At 37.1% G+C, this 17,435-nt stretch overlaps 12 protein-coding genes across 12 annotated transcripts; 6 read left to right on the forward strand and 6 right to left on the reverse strand.

The window, feature by feature from the left end:
* Window positions 1-73: 73 nt before the first annotated feature.
* Window positions 74-1,183, reverse strand: HEM12 (uroporphyrinogen decarboxylase HEM12; the record flags this gene model as incomplete). Its single annotated transcript, XM_003958632.1, has 1 exon — window positions 74-1,183. The coding sequence occupies one exon, from the start codon at window positions 1,181-1,183 to the stop codon at window positions 74-76; it is 1,110 nt and encodes a 369-aa protein (XP_003958681.1).
* A 632-nt stretch (window positions 1,184-1,815) lies between these two features.
* On the forward strand, window positions 1,816-2,587 carry OAZ1 (Oaz1p; the record flags this gene model as incomplete). Its single annotated transcript, XM_003958633.1, is given in 2 exon segments — window positions 1,816-2,028; window positions 2,030-2,587. Coding segments are annotated over 2 exon segments (771 nt in total).
* A 125-nt stretch (window positions 2,588-2,712) lies between these two features.
* On the forward strand, window positions 2,713-3,309 carry ARL3 (Arf family GTPase ARL3; the record flags this gene model as incomplete). The annotated part of the gene is made up of 1 exon (XM_003958634.1): window positions 2,713-3,309. One exon carries the CDS (start codon window positions 2,713-2,715, stop codon window positions 3,307-3,309), a length of 597 nt encoding a protein of 198 aa, XP_003958683.1.
* Window positions 3,310-3,391: 82 nt separating this feature from the next.
* On the reverse strand, window positions 3,392-4,588 carry MNN9 (mannosyltransferase complex subunit MNN9; the record flags this gene model as incomplete). The annotated part of the gene is made up of 1 exon (XM_003958635.1): window positions 3,392-4,588. The coding sequence occupies one exon, from the start codon at window positions 4,586-4,588 to the stop codon at window positions 3,392-3,394; it is 1,197 nt and encodes a 398-aa protein (XP_003958684.1).
* A 279-nt stretch (window positions 4,589-4,867) lies between these two features.
* DIG1 (Dig1p) lies at window positions 4,868-5,899 on the reverse strand (the record flags this gene model as incomplete). Its single annotated transcript, XM_003958636.1, has 1 exon — window positions 4,868-5,899. The coding sequence occupies one exon, from the start codon at window positions 5,897-5,899 to the stop codon at window positions 4,868-4,870; it is 1,032 nt and encodes a 343-aa protein (XP_003958685.1).
* Window positions 5,900-6,486: 587 nt separating this feature from the next.
* Window positions 6,487-7,737, forward strand: CAM1 (translation elongation factor EF1B gamma; the record flags this gene model as incomplete). The annotated part of the gene is made up of 1 exon (XM_003958637.1): window positions 6,487-7,737. One exon carries the CDS (start codon window positions 6,487-6,489, stop codon window positions 7,735-7,737), a length of 1,251 nt encoding a protein of 416 aa, XP_003958686.1.
* Window positions 7,738-7,921: 184 nt separating this feature from the next.
* SGF11 (SAGA histone acetyltransferase complex subunit SGF11) lies at window positions 7,922-8,224 on the forward strand (the record flags this gene model as incomplete). Its single annotated transcript, XM_003958638.1, has 1 exon — window positions 7,922-8,224. One exon carries the CDS (start codon window positions 7,922-7,924, stop codon window positions 8,222-8,224), a length of 303 nt encoding a protein of 100 aa, XP_003958687.1.
* Window positions 8,225-8,622: 398 nt separating this feature from the next.
* ELC1 (elongin C) lies at window positions 8,623-8,928 on the reverse strand (the record flags this gene model as incomplete). The annotated part of the gene is made up of 1 exon (XM_003958639.1): window positions 8,623-8,928. One exon carries the CDS (start codon window positions 8,926-8,928, stop codon window positions 8,623-8,625), a length of 306 nt encoding a protein of 101 aa, XP_003958688.1.
* A 133-nt stretch (window positions 8,929-9,061) lies between these two features.
* Window positions 9,062-11,458, forward strand: VPS16 (tethering complex subunit VPS16; the record flags this gene model as incomplete). The annotated part of the gene is made up of 1 exon (XM_003958640.1): window positions 9,062-11,458. One exon carries the CDS (start codon window positions 9,062-9,064, stop codon window positions 11,456-11,458), a length of 2,397 nt encoding a protein of 798 aa, XP_003958689.1.
* Window positions 11,459-11,700: 242 nt separating this feature from the next.
* On the forward strand, window positions 11,701-13,773 carry NOP4 (mRNA-binding ribosome biosynthesis protein NOP4; the record flags this gene model as incomplete). Its single annotated transcript, XM_003958641.1, has 1 exon — window positions 11,701-13,773. The coding sequence occupies one exon, from the start codon at window positions 11,701-11,703 to the stop codon at window positions 13,771-13,773; it is 2,073 nt and encodes a 690-aa protein (XP_003958690.1).
* Window positions 13,774-14,364: 591 nt separating this feature from the next.
* Window positions 14,365-16,113, reverse strand: SSN3 (cyclin-dependent serine/threonine protein kinase SSN3; the record flags this gene model as incomplete). Its single annotated transcript, XM_003958642.1, has 1 exon — window positions 14,365-16,113. The coding sequence occupies one exon, from the start codon at window positions 16,111-16,113 to the stop codon at window positions 14,365-14,367; it is 1,749 nt and encodes a 582-aa protein (XP_003958691.1).
* Window positions 16,114-16,563: 450 nt separating this feature from the next.
* On the reverse strand, window positions 16,564-17,199 carry MRX11 (Mrx11p; the record flags this gene model as incomplete). The annotated part of the gene is made up of 1 exon (XM_003958643.1): window positions 16,564-17,199. One exon carries the CDS (start codon window positions 17,197-17,199, stop codon window positions 16,564-16,566), a length of 636 nt encoding a protein of 211 aa, XP_003958692.1.
* Window positions 17,200-17,435: the final 236 nt, after the last annotated feature.

The following is a 17,435-nucleotide window of genomic DNA, read 5'->3' on the forward strand; positions in this document are numbered from 1 at the left end:
CAGAATAGATCAATGCCTGATGTTGAAAATTCCAATTACGAAGATATACAAATTATAAGCAATATATACAAAACTATTGAGATCCAATTCTATGGCATTCTTGTAAGAAGAATCTAATTTTTTCTGGATCCATGAATGGATGGGTACCATGGCCAAAATTAACAATATAATGTCTTTTACCACCGCCAAAGCTCGTTATCATATGCTCCACTTTCTTAGAAATGATCTCTTCACTACCATAAATGATACCTGGATCTAAGTTTCCTTGTAAAGTGACACGACCGTTGTTAATTTTAGTTGCATATGTGGGGTCCCATGACCAGTCTAAGGAAACAGCATCGAAATTCAAGCCACACAATTTATCAAGAGCGTACCATGAATTTTTAGCAAAGATGATCATTGGAATCTTATCCTCTACACCATATTCTTTGAGTCTTTGTGGTACCGTTTCACTGATCCTTTTCAAATAAGGTAACGAAAATTCATCGAAATCCATTGAAGAAAGTTCGCCGCCCCAACTTTCAAAGACTTGTAACAGTTGGGCACCAGCAACAACTTGCTTGCAAAGAAATTCGATTGCCACGTCTGTAATCTTATTCAATAATTTATGAATCAATTCTGGGTACGTATTGATTAATTCCTTGACAAATCTGAAAATCTTACTTGAACCACCCTCTACCATGTAGACTAAAAGCGTCCATGGTGCACCGATGAAGCCAAACAGTGGCACTTCACCATTCAATTTCATTCTAGTGAGTCTAATTGAATCAAATGCCCATAAGAGACTCTTCTCCAATGCAACCTCGTAATTTAATACATCTTCAATATCTTGTACTGTTCTGATAGGATGTTGGAAAACGGGACCTCTGCCATCGATCATTTCAACGTTCATCCCCATAGCCTGTGGGATAACCAATATGTCACTGAAAATGATAGCAGCGTCGATTAATCCTTCATATCTTCTAATTGGCTGTAAAGTGACCTCAGAGGCCAATTCTGCATCCTGACATAGCTCAAAAAAGTTTCTACCGTTTTTTACCTCGTGGTACTCTGGCAAATAACGACCAGCTTGTCTCATTATCCAGCATGGTGGCCTTTCGACCGTTTCTCCTTTCAATGTCCTTAGGATAAGATCATTCTTCAACGGTGGGAAATCCTTCTTTATAGTCAATGAAGAGGTCATGGTTGTCCTTCAATTCGAACTGTATCTACGAAAGAGTGGTAGATTTATGGCAAGAATGGCCCATAGTTGCTATTTAAATCGTATATACTTGGGTCGTATAAGAACCGATAAACTGGGTCGATGGGACATCTTCGAGACATTTTGTCGCTGTGAACGATACTGGCATACTAGGCCAACCAATCGACATCCAACTGGCAGTCCCTCTTAAGTGCATCACATAGCAATATATAAGATGGTAAACATCTGCATGTTCGTCCTGGAGCGTTGCTACCATTAGCTGAAGGCCCGGCAGGAAAGCTTCGATCAGACAACTTCACCCAAAGACAAAACTAACACACTCTTCGCTACTCGAACCATTTCCCATACACCCATTCGGAGCTCTCTAGCACCCGTAGCCGTAACTGTCTCATCATCGTCGTTATTAAACAGATCTTCTGAATGAAGTCAAAGTGAATGTTTTGGCATGTTGACCCGGAATTTCACGTGACCGGGAAAAGTCGAATTTCCTTTCTTTCTTGATAACTGTGGATATGAAAGCGATGCAAGTAGCATTTAATATGAGAGTATTTAAACAGGTTGGTACAAACTGTACAGAATTCCTTTTTGAGCACACTGTAAGTGGGTTAGGAATGATGAGTGATTCAGTTGAGGATACGTTAAGGACGAAAGAGTCCAAGATCATAAATTTTTTGACTAGCGGGGCTAGTATAGGTGGGTTCATCGATGAGTCGATATCGGTATCATTCCCCATAAGAAACCTTATAAAGAAACAAGTGAATGAAATAGTACCACTGCAAGTATGCAGATATTCTATGACGCCGAATGGCTTCCGTGATTGGTGTGCGTGACATCGATCCTAAGAGTGATGTCCCTATGAATCAGCTTGTTGAATTTTATTGGGATGTCATACTTCTAATGGAATCTAAATTTATGGTAGAAAACGTGGATTTTTTACAATTTAGAAAATACTTAATTGACAGATTCAATAGGAAAGTCAATTATGCTAAATCAGCCGTACCATCGTTGTCATTTTGGAGAAATATTGGCGATTACTACAATTTACTCTATTTACCCGATTTTTTAAATAATCTGATCTATTGCAAAGTTACATCCGATGTCATACTACACATCACGATCCAAGATACAGATATTCCAAACCTGGTTAATCATTTCAAAGACGTTCTATTGATTTTCTTAGAATTTGCAGATCTGGTTAAATGCACTAAAATACGATTGTATCTTAACAAGAATTTTAATTTCATTTATTTGAATAAAATTCTAAAAAACTTAAACTGGATTAGTGGTAAAGTTGTTAAAAATGAAAATAGAGATGATAATATTCCGACGATTGATGATTTAATGTGTAGTGATGAAAACTTTATAATACTAGAATTCGATGCCTAAGTAAAATATTGTATATATATATATGTATATATATTATTGTCCGCAGTATCTTAAAAAAAAAAAATAATACTAATAACAAAGGTTTGCCATTATTAGTATTAAACTTTTTAAATGGATGTATTCCTATGTTTCATTTAGCTAAGGGTTTGTATAAGAACTGGAATCAAAAGGAACAGTATTCAGTCCTCATATTGGGTCTCGATAACGCAGGTAAGACTACGTTTTTAGAGCAATTGAAAAAACAATATGATATAGCCTCGAAATCTGCTGATAGAATTAAACCAACGGTGGGACAAAATGTCGCCATAATACCGATAAATAAATCAATTAATTTGAAGATTTGGGACATTGGTGGACATGAATCTTTAAGATCCATGTGGTCAAATTATTATCCGAATTGCCATGGAATCATATTCGTTGTCGATAGTACAGATAATCTTAGAATTAATGAATGTAAAGATGCATTGACAAAGCTGATAACAGATGATAACGTCGAAGGAATACCTATCTTAATGTTAGCAAATAAGCAGGATAGACCGGATACGATGGAAATTCAAGATATTAAAGAAATTTTTAACCAAATTGCTGAACATTTTAATGCAAGAGACAGCCGTGTCTTACCAATGAGTGCTTTAAATGGTGATGGTGTTAAAGATGCTCTAGATTGGCTCCAAGTAAGGTTGGAAAGAAACAAGAAAAATAGGCCCCCAACTCGTAAATGAAAAAAGAACCAAAGTCGTACCCTTTTAGCTTCTATTTCCAAATTTTAATATTATATATATATAGTATCTTTATTTATGTGACTTAGGTATTAAATTCTTCAATGTGATAAACTAAATAGTTTGGTAGACCAAAGACTCCGTAATTCAATCTTTTAGCCATCTTAGCAAAACCTTCAGTTTCAATCAAATGGTAGAATGGGAAATTTGGGAACATAGCACCGTCTCTATGAACATCGGCCTTAACTAATGTACATCCCCCTCCAACACCATCAAGCTCCATTTCATCCGTAACCTGGCCATCAGCATTGTAAAAATGTGCCATTAACGGTCTATACGTTGCAATCTCTGAATAACCTTCCACAATAATTTCATTTTCATCCATGTTTGCTGCGATTTCAAGTCCAATATCACTTTCTCGCCAGTTATTGAAATCGTAGGGCCTGATGGCCATTTTTTTCTCGTCATTATCAAAATATTTTTGGTAAACATTTGCCGCCAGTACAGATTTATCGTGAGAAGTCATGTCTTGAATGACAGTTGGTGGAGTTTCGATAATATCAGCGTCTAACCATAAGACCCATGCAGTATGAGGGCCAAGAGTGGAAAATAGTAACTCATTTCTGGCTAGAGCCATAGCAGCACGTCTTTCCTTCTGTACCAAAATGCTATGTCTATCTTTTTCCGCTAACTGATCAAAACTTTGTGAATCCTGTCTCAAAATTGTAATCTTGGCAAATCTTTGATTCTTCTTATCACTTTGAACTTTCTTAATTGCTATCTCTAGCTCCTTCAAGGCATTTTCCCCTGTCTTGGTTCTTGGTATAATGAATCCTAGTTCGATCAATTCGCGTGGATAAGTTAATTGTAATAAATTTTCCCAATATTGCTTATGAAACGTTTGCATTGGTGTTAAAATTAGTACGCGTTCCTTGTTAACCGCAGCATAAGCAGTGGAACGTAATTTGTTCAAGTCGTAGTGTGCAATGTGGCCTTCAGGTATAATATCATCGACATGATCATTGAATAACCAATTGCTTTGCTTTCTCTTGTAAGAATATTTAGGCATCTTGAACTTGTTGGTGAATGGGAAATACCACGTATTCTCTACTTCATGTGCCCACTTGTGATTTGATATTGATAGATTTTCGATACCTAACATTGGGTGTTCACCATTTCTAATAAATATCAGGAAAACAGCCAAAATCGAAATAATTGGCAAAATTACCAGCAGAAATGGGTTCTTCCTCAGTTTATACGAGATCAAGGCAAACGATACCATTGTGTTTCAAAACAAATGTGCTTAATTGACCGAAGCTGGCTGCTTGTATGGAAGATAACGACTACAATTTAAAAGACTCTCACTATTCCAACTGACATCCATCTCTATATATTTTTTTTTCAATGCAGGCCAACTCTTGCGAAAAAAGACACAACACATGCTATAAAAAACGTCACATCGTTGAAGGTGATATTTTATATATATAGGCTCTGAGTACTCAGATTTTGAGGCTTATATGATGTGATAAATATGATTTGATAGTCCATTGTGGGTAGGTGATCAGCGTGGCGACCGGTTGTTTCTGGCAAGTTCCTTGGATTCTTTCCATATCTTGTTGCAGATGCTCAGAAACATCTTTCTGTCTACAGATTCGCTTTTCAAATTGAAATCGAAGCTGAAACGGTCCTGCATGATTCTGATTTCCCCGCTGATTGTATCGTTGTGTATTGGATGTCTTGTGAATATTGGTGTAGGTGTTGCTCCGTCTTCGATGGCGAGGTCTGCGCTCTCCTCCTCCTCCTCTTCTTCTTCTTCTTCGTCTTCGTCGTCGAATTCACTTTCCTCTGGTTCCTGACTCTGCCCTCTTGTGGCAGGGTATATGGATTGCGCCATTGGTGGGAAATCCTGGTAGTATGGTGTTGAGTTTCTGGGCATGTATGGATACATTCCGTATGCGCTGTATGGAGGATAGTGGAATTGCATTGGATGAGGCGGTGCCAGTGGCTGGTGTGAGAATGGCGTCATATAGAGTTGACTTGTGGTGCTGGGTAAAAATGCAGTGCGGGGGATTCGTGCGTAGTTAGCGATGCTATTACTGAATTTAGGTGTCTTCCCAAGATATTTCACTCTTGGTTTGCTTATACCTGCAGATTGTTTTCCGGTGGATGGTTTTGAAGCCGCCGTAGAGTTTGTTCTACTTGAACTGTTACTGTTAGGTATACCTATTGGAGGCGGGATTTTACTCCTTTTCAAAGATTTTTGAGATAATTGCAATAGTGACGAGGGTGATTCTGATTGTTTTACTTCTGGTTCCTCACTATCCTCCTTGGCTGATGTTATAACATCTTCCACTTTACCATTATTTTCATTCTGTTGTACAATCAAATGAGACACATCTTTGTTCTCTGAAGAACTGGAAGAAGATAGCGACAGATTCGATACAACAGACTTCTGATCCTTTTCAATCGCCTTTGAAGTCTCTATGGTACTCAGCATCTTATTATCTAATCCTTCTTCCTGCAAGCCCGGCGATACACAGAGCAACCCAATCTTCTGTAGCTTCTCGTTCTTTGGTACTAACTTCTCTGTCATCTCAACTCGTGGTCTTTGCCCTCCCCAACGTGTCGTCAATTGCTCTTTGATCCAACTTGTGCTAATTATATAAAACTCGAACTCTCTCGAAATTTTGAAACACAAGGGACTTTCCTAGTAGAACGCACGATCGCTCAGAAAACGACGGAGAAACATGCAATTTGTATTGAGGTTTTCCTAACACAGAAAAAAAAATTACTGTTGCGTCTGACACTTCTATCGCAGTCGCTAACAGCTTCGAGGTGCTCTTGCTCTAGATGTTGTACCCCATGTAGTTCTCTCATTTCGTGTCACGTTCGTAGTACTGCAGAATTGATTGATGCCATTAATGTTACTCTTTTTAGCCCGTTTTTTTTTTGGTATGATATTCACTGGTCCATTTACAATCATCATGGCAAAGTGCCCTGGAAATATTCTCATTGATACTGCTATGATGTTATTCTCTTTGCTTTTCTTTTTCGTAGGCACCATTACGCAAAATAGGACGAGAAGAAGTCAATTTGACATGAAAAAAATGACCGTCACTTTTAGTAATTGAAAGTTTGGCATTTATTGCTTATTGTGTTCTTCAAATAGAGCTAACAGCCATGTCCCTAGGTTTACTATACTCCAATTTCAGAGCCAGAACTGTCGTTCCAAGAGGTTTGGTCAAGCAATTAAATCTTGATATCAAGATTGTTGCTCCAGAAGATGATGAAGCCCAATTTGCTAAGGACTTCCCTTTGAAGAAGGTCCCAGCTTTTGTCGGCCCAAAGGGTTTCAAATTGACTGAAGCCATTGCTATTAATCACTACTTATTATCTTTATCCGATAACGAAAAGTTAAGGGATCAATTATTAGGTGCCGATGACAAGACTAAAGCTTTGGTTCTAAAATGGGAATCATTAGCTAACAGCGATTTAATCACTCAAATTGCTAGAGCTTTCCAACCTTTAACTGGTGCTGTTCCATACAACAAGAAAGCTGTCGATACCGCTTTAGAGGAAGTTGCTAAGATTGTTGACGTCTTCGAATCAAGATTAAAGGAATACACTTATTTAGTCACCGAAAAGATTTCTTTGGCTGATTTAGTCGGTGCTGCCATGTTCGTCAGAGGTTTCAATTACTTATTTGGTAAACAATGGAGAGCTGAACATCCAGCTATCGTCAGATGGTTCAACACTATCCTTGCTTCCCCATTCTTAAAGGATGAATACCCAGATTTCCAATTCATTGATGAACAGGTTGCTCCACCACAAAAGAAGAAGGAAAAGAATGCTGAAAAGCCAAAGGCTCAAGAAAAACCAAAAGCCCAGGAAAAGCCTGAGGAAGAAGCCCAACCAGCTGGAAAAAAACTAAAGCATCCTTTAGAACTCCTAGGTAAATCCACTTTCGTTCTTAATAAATGGAAGAGAAAGTATTTAAATGAGGACACCAGATCCGTCGCTTTACCATGGTTCTGGGAACACTACAACCCAGAAGAATACTCCTTATGGAAGGTTGAATACAAATACAACGATGAATTGACCTTAACTTTCATGTCCAACAACTTAGTCGGCGGGTTCCTCAACAGATTATATGGTTCCACCAAGTACATGTTCGGTTCCGCTGTTGTCTACGGTGAAAACAACAACAACGGTATCATTGGTGCTTTCTTAGTCAGGGGTCAAGACAATGTTCCAGCCTTCGACGTCGCTCCAGATTGGGAATCATACGCTTACACCAAATTGGACCCAACCAACGAAGAAGACAAGGAATTCGTCAACAACATGTGGGCTTGGGATAAGCCAGTCGTTGTCAACGGCGAAAACAAGGAAATTGTCGATGGTAAGGTCTTAAAATGGCCTGCTAATGTTTAATATATATATTTATAGCTTCATTTTGATTTCACTGTATAATTTTATTACTACTACCCATTTTTCATAATTTTATCATATTGAAAAATCCCGTCATAGAAAAAAATAATCTCATCTTAAATCACTAACTATTATATATTTGACAAGTAAAAGTCAGTTCAGCAATTATATCAGGTACTAAATCGACATGTCCAATTCATTGGAAACTATTGATTCTATTTCACAAAAAATATACGAAAATTTACTGTCTAGTATGATTCAAGACATTACCTCAATGGAATTTCATAAAAATAGACTATTAAACGCAAGATACCCTAATCTAAAACCTTATTACCACGATAGTTCTGGCAAACTGGATATTAATGGTATGGCAAAACAGCAGGAGTCATCACAGTACTTTTTCTGTTCAAATTGTAATAGGGAAGTTTCATCAAATAGATTTGCTGCACATTTGCAAAGATGTCTAAATAGAGGAGATGGAAGGCGTTAGTTCAGGTTAATACAAGGACTAACAGAAAAATAAATATTCATTTAAGAAAACTTGCATTTGTGATCATGTACAATACGATTATTATCATTATTATCACCTATTCTAATATTATATTGTTCCTACTCCGTTTGATATTCTTTCATTAGCACGAAAATACTATTTGCATGTGCATTGCTACATATATATAAGGTACAATTAGATTTTATATAAGGAGAGTCACAATAGATAATGTGATCATTGCTGAACGTTGAGTATCTCGTAGAATACTCATAGTAGTATACACGCTGGAGACAAAGAACGGGGATAGAGGGCTAAATTTCCCTGTCAAACTTATCCATTTGCAAAACCGTGCCAGTTACACTGGTTTGATGAAAGTCAGAATATTATCGTCGACAAAATCATATATTCAAATAATCGGCAATTAGTAACAATTCCAATGACATTTCTGTGGGGACCACAAATTCAGGCACATCCTCCTTCTTGACATCAACGTCTTGGTACTTCAACTTGTGTTGCAAGTATTCAGCAGCCTTCTGGACAACATGTGGTTCAAAATTTGTTAATTCAATTTTGGAACCGTCTTTCTTAAACGGACCTTCCAGCATGGTTTTCAAGGTCGGTGAAAGTAAAGCTGCTTCAATTGATATTGTGTGCTCACTCCCATCTGACGCTACCAGATTCACTAGTCCATCAGTATCAGACATTATTTGGCGGACTTCACTATATCAGTTTGACTTGATATCAATTGATATAATCTCTTCGCATAATTCGAAAAACATTTTGTAAGGAAACAAGTAACAGCTTCAAGTAGAAAATCCATTGGATCTGCAAAGTAAGATGCAGAATTTGAGCTTCAATTGGGAAAAATTACAAAATGTGTTCTATAGATCAAAGACTTTGACTGAACTGAAATGGTCAACCGGAACTATGGTTGGGAACTTTGCAATATCAATTTCATTCATAGCTATTCAAGGAAATGAATCCATTGAAATATACAACTATTTGGGTGAACTACTAGGTTCCCTAAAACTAAGTTTATTCCATGATATAGTTAAACTTGAATTTGATGAATTGACGAATAATTTGATCGTTGTTTGTAGCAAATCAATAAAAATAGTAAAGAACTGGTCACCTCTCGAAATTGTTACGGTACAAGTTTCTGACGAAATGACGGAGCGTATATGGGATTATAAACGTAGAATTGTGATCTTTAAAGGAAGCCAGGATGTTTTCCAATTAAACTCTCAAGATAAATTGGAAATGTTGGTGGCTAACAATGAGAAATTTACAATTTTGACTAAAGAACATTGGCATTGCAATAACGAAAAAGTAATAATATTAGACACTGATCATGTCTTCCAGATAGATCTTATAACGACGCAGATTTCTAAATTAATTAAGAAAAGTGAATGGCATCGAGTATCAATCTCATCTGATGGCTTCATTGCTCTTTATAATGCCAAATTCAATAAGCTACAGGTTTTCAAGGAGCCTGAGCGGATCCTTCTCGAACACAAGATAGATGGAAACCCTATAAGTATCAAATGGTGCGGCAATGATACTATTGTTTGTGCATTTGATGATGAGATCAAATTATATGGTCCACAGGGTAGCTTCGTCACTTTCTGGTATCCTGATAGCATATTTTCAATAAGAACAGAGATTGACGGATTGAAAATATTCACTAAAAAGCAAATTTTATTCGTTTCAAGGGTACAGGCTTGTACTTCCAATATTTTCCGCATTGGATCAACAGAGCCAGGTGCAATGCTTCTAGATTCATGGAATCTACTTGCTGATCATGCACCAAGAGCTATTGAAAATTTAAAAAATTTCAATTTGGCCAAGGGTGTAATGGACTGTATTGAAGCTTCAATGGAAGAATTTGATCCGCAACTACAGAAATTATTACTGAATGCTGCTTCCTTTGGAAAAAGCTCACTGCCTCACAGCACTTTTAACTCAGAAACTTTCGTTAATGCCTGCGAACTACTAAAACTGCTGAATATACTACATGATCTCGGCATTTTTATTACCAAAAGGCAGTATGATGTAATGGGTCTCAATGAAGTTATTGAGTGGTTATTAATAAGTCACAAATATTATGAAAGTATTGAAATATGTAAGCTCCTGAATCAAAAAGCCTTGTATCCCAAAGTATTTGAGCACTGGGCTTCAACAAAAATCAAACTTTCAAATGACCTTGAAGATAATGAACTGTTATCAGCAATCCAAAACCAGCTCAGAGAACTTCCGGTAAATATAAGGGCCCCAATGTCCGAAGTTGCAGAATCTGCACTCTCGGAGGGTTACTTCAGTTTGGCCAGGAGTCTTGCATTATTAGATTCAGATTCTGAAGCCAAGATTATTACTTTGATCAAGTTGGACGATAATAGCCTTGCTTTAAAGGAAAGTTTGAAAACAGAAAGTCCAGAATTCGTATTGTCACTATTATTAGAGCTAAAAAAGAAATTGACGGCGTCGCAGTTATCAAAGCTATTGATAATGGATATGTCAGAAGATCAATTATATGCATATTTTCAAAGACATGACCATGAATTTTGTTTTGATTTCTATAGACAAAGTGACAGGTACGTAGATCTTGCATATTGCCTCATAGAGCAAGGAAAGGGGCAAAACTCACTAGACTCATTTCTTCCTCAAATTAAATCACTGTATTCGAATGTAGTGAATGACCCCATTTCGAAAGATAAGTGTAATCTAATTGAGAGAGTTGAGAGTTTGAATAAGTATCAAGAGAATTTATCCGGTATATTCAAAATTGATTTTCATGGCTTAACATTAGATCAAACACTATCAAAACTCATAGGCATGCAACAGGAAAAGTATGTCAAAACGCTAATAAAAATGTTTAAGATAAATGAGAAAAAATACTACTTTACTGCTTACAAGACTTTTGTCGAACTGAAGAAATTTGAAGAGGTTTATCAGTTTGCAACAAATAAGAAATCTCCAATTGGACTACTACCCCTTTACAAGAAACTTAGAAGCAAAGGTTACAAAAAAGAGGCGGCCAGATATGTTTCTTTGATACCCGACCTTTCATATGAGGACAGAAAGAAAATGCTCCTAGATTGTGACGGATATCAGCAGCTTATCACATTGTCTATAAAAGAAAAAGATGTCGCTGGTTTAAAAGAACTTTATAAGGCTATACCCCCAAATGAACCACAGTTGAAAAATATGATTACGGAGGCTATGAACAAGCTTTAATCAGCTACATTAGACGTTAACAATTTCTTCACTATGGGTTACAAAGTTTCCAGTCACGTGCCTTTTTTTCGCCCGCTTAGGAAAATTTTGGCATTTTGAAAATTTTTTGGGAAGAGCAAGAGCTCATCTCATCTTTCTTGAGGCGAGAGTATTAGTAGTGAATAGTATCATAGTTAATTTCTTTAGTGAACATTCCCGTTATAACTTCAACTAGCTAAAGCTTAGACTGTAAATAATAGATAATGTCTGTGGAACAAGTTTCAGTTTCAGCTGGAAACCCAAGAACCGATAATGGTTTAGATATGAAAACATTATTCGTTAGATCCATTCCCTTCGATGTTACTGATGAGGAATTGGGTGGATTTTTTTCTAATTTTGCACCAACAAAACACGCAGTTGTCGTTAAAGATGTTAACAAGAAATCCAGAGGTTTTGGTTTCGTTAGTTTTGCCACAGAGGAGGATACAAAAGATGCCTTGGGGAAGGCTAGAAGATCGAAACTTAACGGTAACGTATTGAGAGTTGATATTGCAAAAAGAAGAGATCGTAATAAGAAGAATGGTGAAGAGAAAGCTATATCACTTCCCCTCGATACTATTGGCGATAAAGAAGTCGAACAAAGTGATGACGAAGAGGAAGACAGTCAATTCAAAGGTAAACCAAAGTTAATTATCAGGAACATGCCATGGAGTTGTCGTGACCCAAATAAATTAAAGAAAATTTTTGGTAGATTTGGTAACGTTGTTGAAGCTTCCATCCCTAGAAAACGTGACGGTAAGCTATGTGGTTTCGCATTTGTCACTATGAAAAAAATCAGCAACTGTAGACTTGCATTGGAAAACACAAAAGATCTTAAGATTGATGGTAGAAATGTTGCTGTTGATTTTGCTGTTCAAAAAAATAGATGGGAAGATCATATGAAAAAAGATGAGGAAAAAGAATCAGCCCAAGATGAATCAAGCGAAGAGGAAAGTGCAGATGAAGCTGATAGCGAAGAAAAAGAGGATGACGATAAAATTCAACTAAATTCCGATGAAGAAATTTCTGGGGAAGAAGAAGATGACGAAGAAGAAGAAGAGGAGCCAAAAAGACCACAAAAGAATAGAAAGGAAGACTACTCTGTCTTTGTCCGTAACGTTCCATATGATGCTACAAAAGAATCATTAGTAGATCATTTCAGCAAATTTGGTCCCGTTAAGTATGCTTTACCAGTTATCGATAGAGAAACAGGATTGGCTAAAGGTACAGCATTTGTTGCATTCAGAAACGAAGAAACGTACAAATCTTGTTTGGAAAATGCACCTGCCGCAGGTAGTACATCTCTATTAATTGGTGATGATGTTTTACCTGAGTACGTTTATGAAGGTCGTGTCCTATCAGTCTCTCCAACATTGGTCAGAGAAGAAGCAAATAAGAGAGCAGAGAAAAACGCAGAAAAAAGGAAAGAAATATTGGGTAAAGCTCCAGGTGAGCGTGATAAGCGTAACTTATACCTTTTAAATGAAGGTAGAGTTGTTGAAGGTACTAAAATGGCTGAGTTACTGACTGCAAAGGATATGGAAATAAGAGAAAAATCTTATTCCTTAAGAGTTGAACAATTAAAAAAAAATCCATCCTTACACTTGTCGCTAACCCGTTTGGCTATTAGAAATTTACCAAGAGCAATGACGGAGAAGGCATTGAAAGCACTTGCTCGTAAAGCTGTTGTGGAATTTGCTACGGAAGTCAAGGAGAACAAGAGACATCCGTTAAGTCAAGAAGAAATAGTAAGATCCACAAAGGAAAAATACAGATTTATGTCACCTGAAGAAATTGCAAAGCAAAAGAAAAGAGATAAGAAACATGGTATCGTAAAACAGGCAAAGGTTATTATGGAGGTTAAAGGATCTTCAATTGGTAGAAGTAGAGGTTACGGTTTCGTAGAATACAAGGATCACAAACACGCATTAATGGGCTTAAGATGGTTAAACGTACATGCTGTAACGGCAGAGGAAGTATTGGAAGGTTTAACTGACGAAGAACAGAAATCTATTGACCCATCGTCGGTTAAAGGCAGACGTCTTTGTGTAGAATTTGCCTTGGATAACGCCAATGTAGTTAAGAGAAGAAGAGAAAATATAAAGCAAGCTAGAGAAGGTTTCAAAAGAAGTAGAGATGACAATGACATTGAAGGAGATGCCGCATCGGATGCTAAAAAGGCAAAGACGCAAAATGGAAATGACAATGACAGCGACGGTAAAGACGGGAAAAACCTAAGTAGCGATATTAAAAGATTAATTGGCCTTAAGAGAAAGAGAAAGCAAGGTAGAAGGTAGATTTCTTAGAGAAGGTCCGAGGTCATCACACACGTCCCTTTGAAGATACTTTTATAGATAATCTTTTGTAAATTAGTATAAGCATCGAAACATTTATTATCGATGGAAGATTTCTTCGGCCCTTTTTTGTGCTTTTGATTTGCCATATGCACTAAGCTGATCGACTATGTGTGCTTGAGGTTGAACCAGAGTAATGAGAAGCAGATAATGGTTAGAGATATATATATTTGAATTAAAAAATTGGCATCAGTAGATACCAGTCTTTGAAGCCTTGTGTTTTTATTCCAAGAATATAGAAATACTATGCAAAAGGTAGGATTAAATAGTTAGCTTCATGCGTCTTATATAATATGATTCCGAGTAATGACTTGCTCATTTGGTTAATGTATATGACCTAGGCACTATTAATAAAAATGAAGCCATTTATGATTCATTTTGTCATTTTTTTCTCGTGACTATCAGTCTCTTGCTGTTGCTGGAAATAGCACTTACTGTCCATTCTGCAGAAGACTATAGTGAAAGAATGAATAGTGTCCTTGTTTTCTACTAAATAAGAACTTTCGCCACAAAATGCCTGATGTGATAACAACGCTATCTTCTCTTCTTTCTCGAAGGCTCCTTGCTACGAGAGCTAGACTGACTGCCGCTCCCCGAAACTGCCGCCGCCGCTGCTGCTGCTGCTGCTAGTATTCTTCTATTTACGCCCAATCCACCCAGCGTCGAGGTTGTTGAGTTGTTTATTGTCTGTTGCTGGGGATCGAGGTTTTTATTTCTATGAATACCAAGATTCATGATATCATTATCACTAGTATGAATCCTTCTAGCCGGATATTTGTAGCTTAATCCTTCAAAAACACTCTCGCATACAGGGAAGTCGGCCTTCGTGAAATAACTATGCTCTAAGGCATCGAGAGCATCAATTCGACGAATTGGATCGTACGTTAAGAGACGGTAAAGTAAATCTAATGCATGTTTATCTCTGCCACCAGTTGAGTGATACCACGCAGGGAGGTTATCTCTATACTTTACAAACCTACCAAATTGGTCATATTCAGGATACTTGTTGAGATTCGTCCAGGTTTTCGTACTTGGTGTTCCTAACACTTCGAGAATTCGCTGTAATTGGTTAGCTTGAAATGGAACTACTTTTTTAGAGTCCATCTTCGCTTCTTCACCTTTGAATATAGGTTGTAACCCTATTAACTCAGCGAAAATACAGCCAACAGCCCATATATCAATGGCTGGTGTATAATGCCTAGCCCCCAATAATAGTTCTGGTGCTCTGTACCAAATGGTAACAACGACCTTGTCGCCAGTGTATAAAGTCTGTAGCATATTTGAAAACTTTCTTGCTAATCCCAAATCACCAATCTTAACGCATCCATCAACGGTCACCATGATATTTGCTGGCTTCAAATCTCTATGAAGAATCCAATTTTGGTGTAGGTATGAAACACCATCAAGGATTTGCCACATTATTGACCTAATCATCCTAGAAGGAATCATTTTCTTCTCAGGATGAGAATGGTAATGAATTATTTGTAGTAAATCGTGCTCCGCAAATTCATATACCATATAAATACTTTTCCTTTCCAGGAAAACTTCTACCAATTTGGTTAAATGTTTATTGTTCAGCTCCCTGCATAGCGACATCTCTCTGCAGGCACTTTGTGATATTCCAGTATAATGCAGTTGCTCAACGCCTTCTTTTTCACTTTTGAATTTCTTGATAGCAACGTATGCTGGTATAGGCTTCTTTTTAATAAATGATTCTAGTTTCTTGAGGCCATCTGTACTCAGCCCATTATTTTTTATTGTATTTATTTCTGAAGCTCGTATTTTGTCAGTTCTTGGTATATCTCTTATGGATTCATTTTTATCGTTACTTCCAGTGGTTGATGTTCCAAGTTGTGAGCCACTAGTGGTTATACCACCAAGATTACTATTCTCACTATTCAATGTGGTACGAACTGTACCTGAGCTTTCGTTTCTTGAACTTACTTTTCTTTTAGCCTTATATACCTTACCATAAGTACCAGCAGCGATGTACCCTATGATTTCATACTTTTCCAGCACAGATATACGAACACTATCCTTTCTTGCTTTATAAGGACCAATAGAAAATACATCGTTATTGGCCATCAACATAGGAGATTTCCCATGGATAGCACCAGCTGTTAACTTCTTTCCCAACATTTGATGTTGTGACATTTGAGATTGTGGTTGTAAGTGACTTTGCCAGAAATCCCTCGTTAAACCCTGCAAAGACTGCTGCTGTTGTTTATTATTTTCTGAAGGCTGTGAGGTCCGTTGTAAATGTTGATATATGTTATTTGACATGACTTCTTAATGCTATGTGTGGACAAGTGTGTGCTACACCTTGAGGTGAAAATTTTCCTTTTATTCAAAGCTATAGTACTGTCAGAGATGCACTTCGGTAATTGGAGTAAGTTTTGATTGTAAAACTTGGTAATTATAGCTATTATCGTTGAATCTTTAAGTTTCAATACCTAAGAATAATCTACTTGGCATGATCGAATTTGCAACTATATCGCGAGCAAATCTTACTGCGAATACAAGTCAAAGAAACAGTTATGAGTTGAACAAGATACAAAAGCAGTCAAAGCAGGAGTGTTTACTCAATATATGGCATACATATCAAGAATACTGAGCGATTGGGCTTTTGAACGAGCCTTCAATGATTACTATGCGGTAAGTTTCACGATTAGGCTCAAAATCACGTCTATAAATGTTATTATACAGAGTTCTTTGTTCTATATTCACGATATATCATTTCTTGAGTAGTCTTTTTAACTTATAGAATGGTACGATCAAGTATTTACCTACATAGGGAGCAGCCCAAAGACTTACGAGCATTCTCAATGGACCTATTATCTTTACAAATGCATATGAGAAAGCACCGCTTAGAATCAGTCTGTTCCTATCGAAACTGTCATATTTATCGCCAATCAATCTTTCTATTGACTCAGTACACCTGATCAGGAAGTCATTCGTGATTTCAATATTCCCTAGTATGTTGGCTTTGTAGAGAGTGTACCAGCACAGCAGAAGAGGTACAACAGCAGTCAGTTCGTGAAGTAGTACGAGAGCTGTAATGGTAGGTAATGCTCCCACTTGTGACAATTTCTTAAAATACCCAGAGAATCTGGGATTTTTCTGCAATTTAGCCAATACCTTGTATTTGCTATAAAATTTCTGCAACGCATCATTATTAGCACTTATTTTACTTGTTCCAGTCTCTCCCACTAATGATGGCCCTTGTAAATATGAAGAAGATCCAGAAAATGCTCTAATACCAGGCCCATGTAATGAGTAAGGTACGAAACATTTCGATTTATTAAACGATCTTATTCCTCTTAAATACTGCGGTAAGATAGAGTCGGAAGTTCTTAGAAATATGCTCATTATCTCAACAGCTACAGCCTGTCTATATACCAGTTTTAGATAGGGAATGTTTGGCATCAATGGATTGCAATATCCAGGAACTTTTTATTTGGTATTTCTCCATCAATCCCATTTTTCATCGAATACTTCTTTGGAAAACAAAACGTAAACTTAACCTTGTGGTATAATAAGCAAACCATCAATGAGAGATCTGAAGTCATTTGTGCAAGAAATGATGGACCTATTTATATTTATTT

Source organism: Kazachstania africana, chromosome 8 (assembly GCF_000304475.1).
Source record: "Kazachstania africana CBS 2517 chromosome 8, complete genome".
In the NCBI taxonomy this organism is placed as follows: domain Eukaryota; kingdom Fungi; phylum Ascomycota; class Saccharomycetes; order Saccharomycetales; family Saccharomycetaceae; genus Kazachstania; species Kazachstania africana.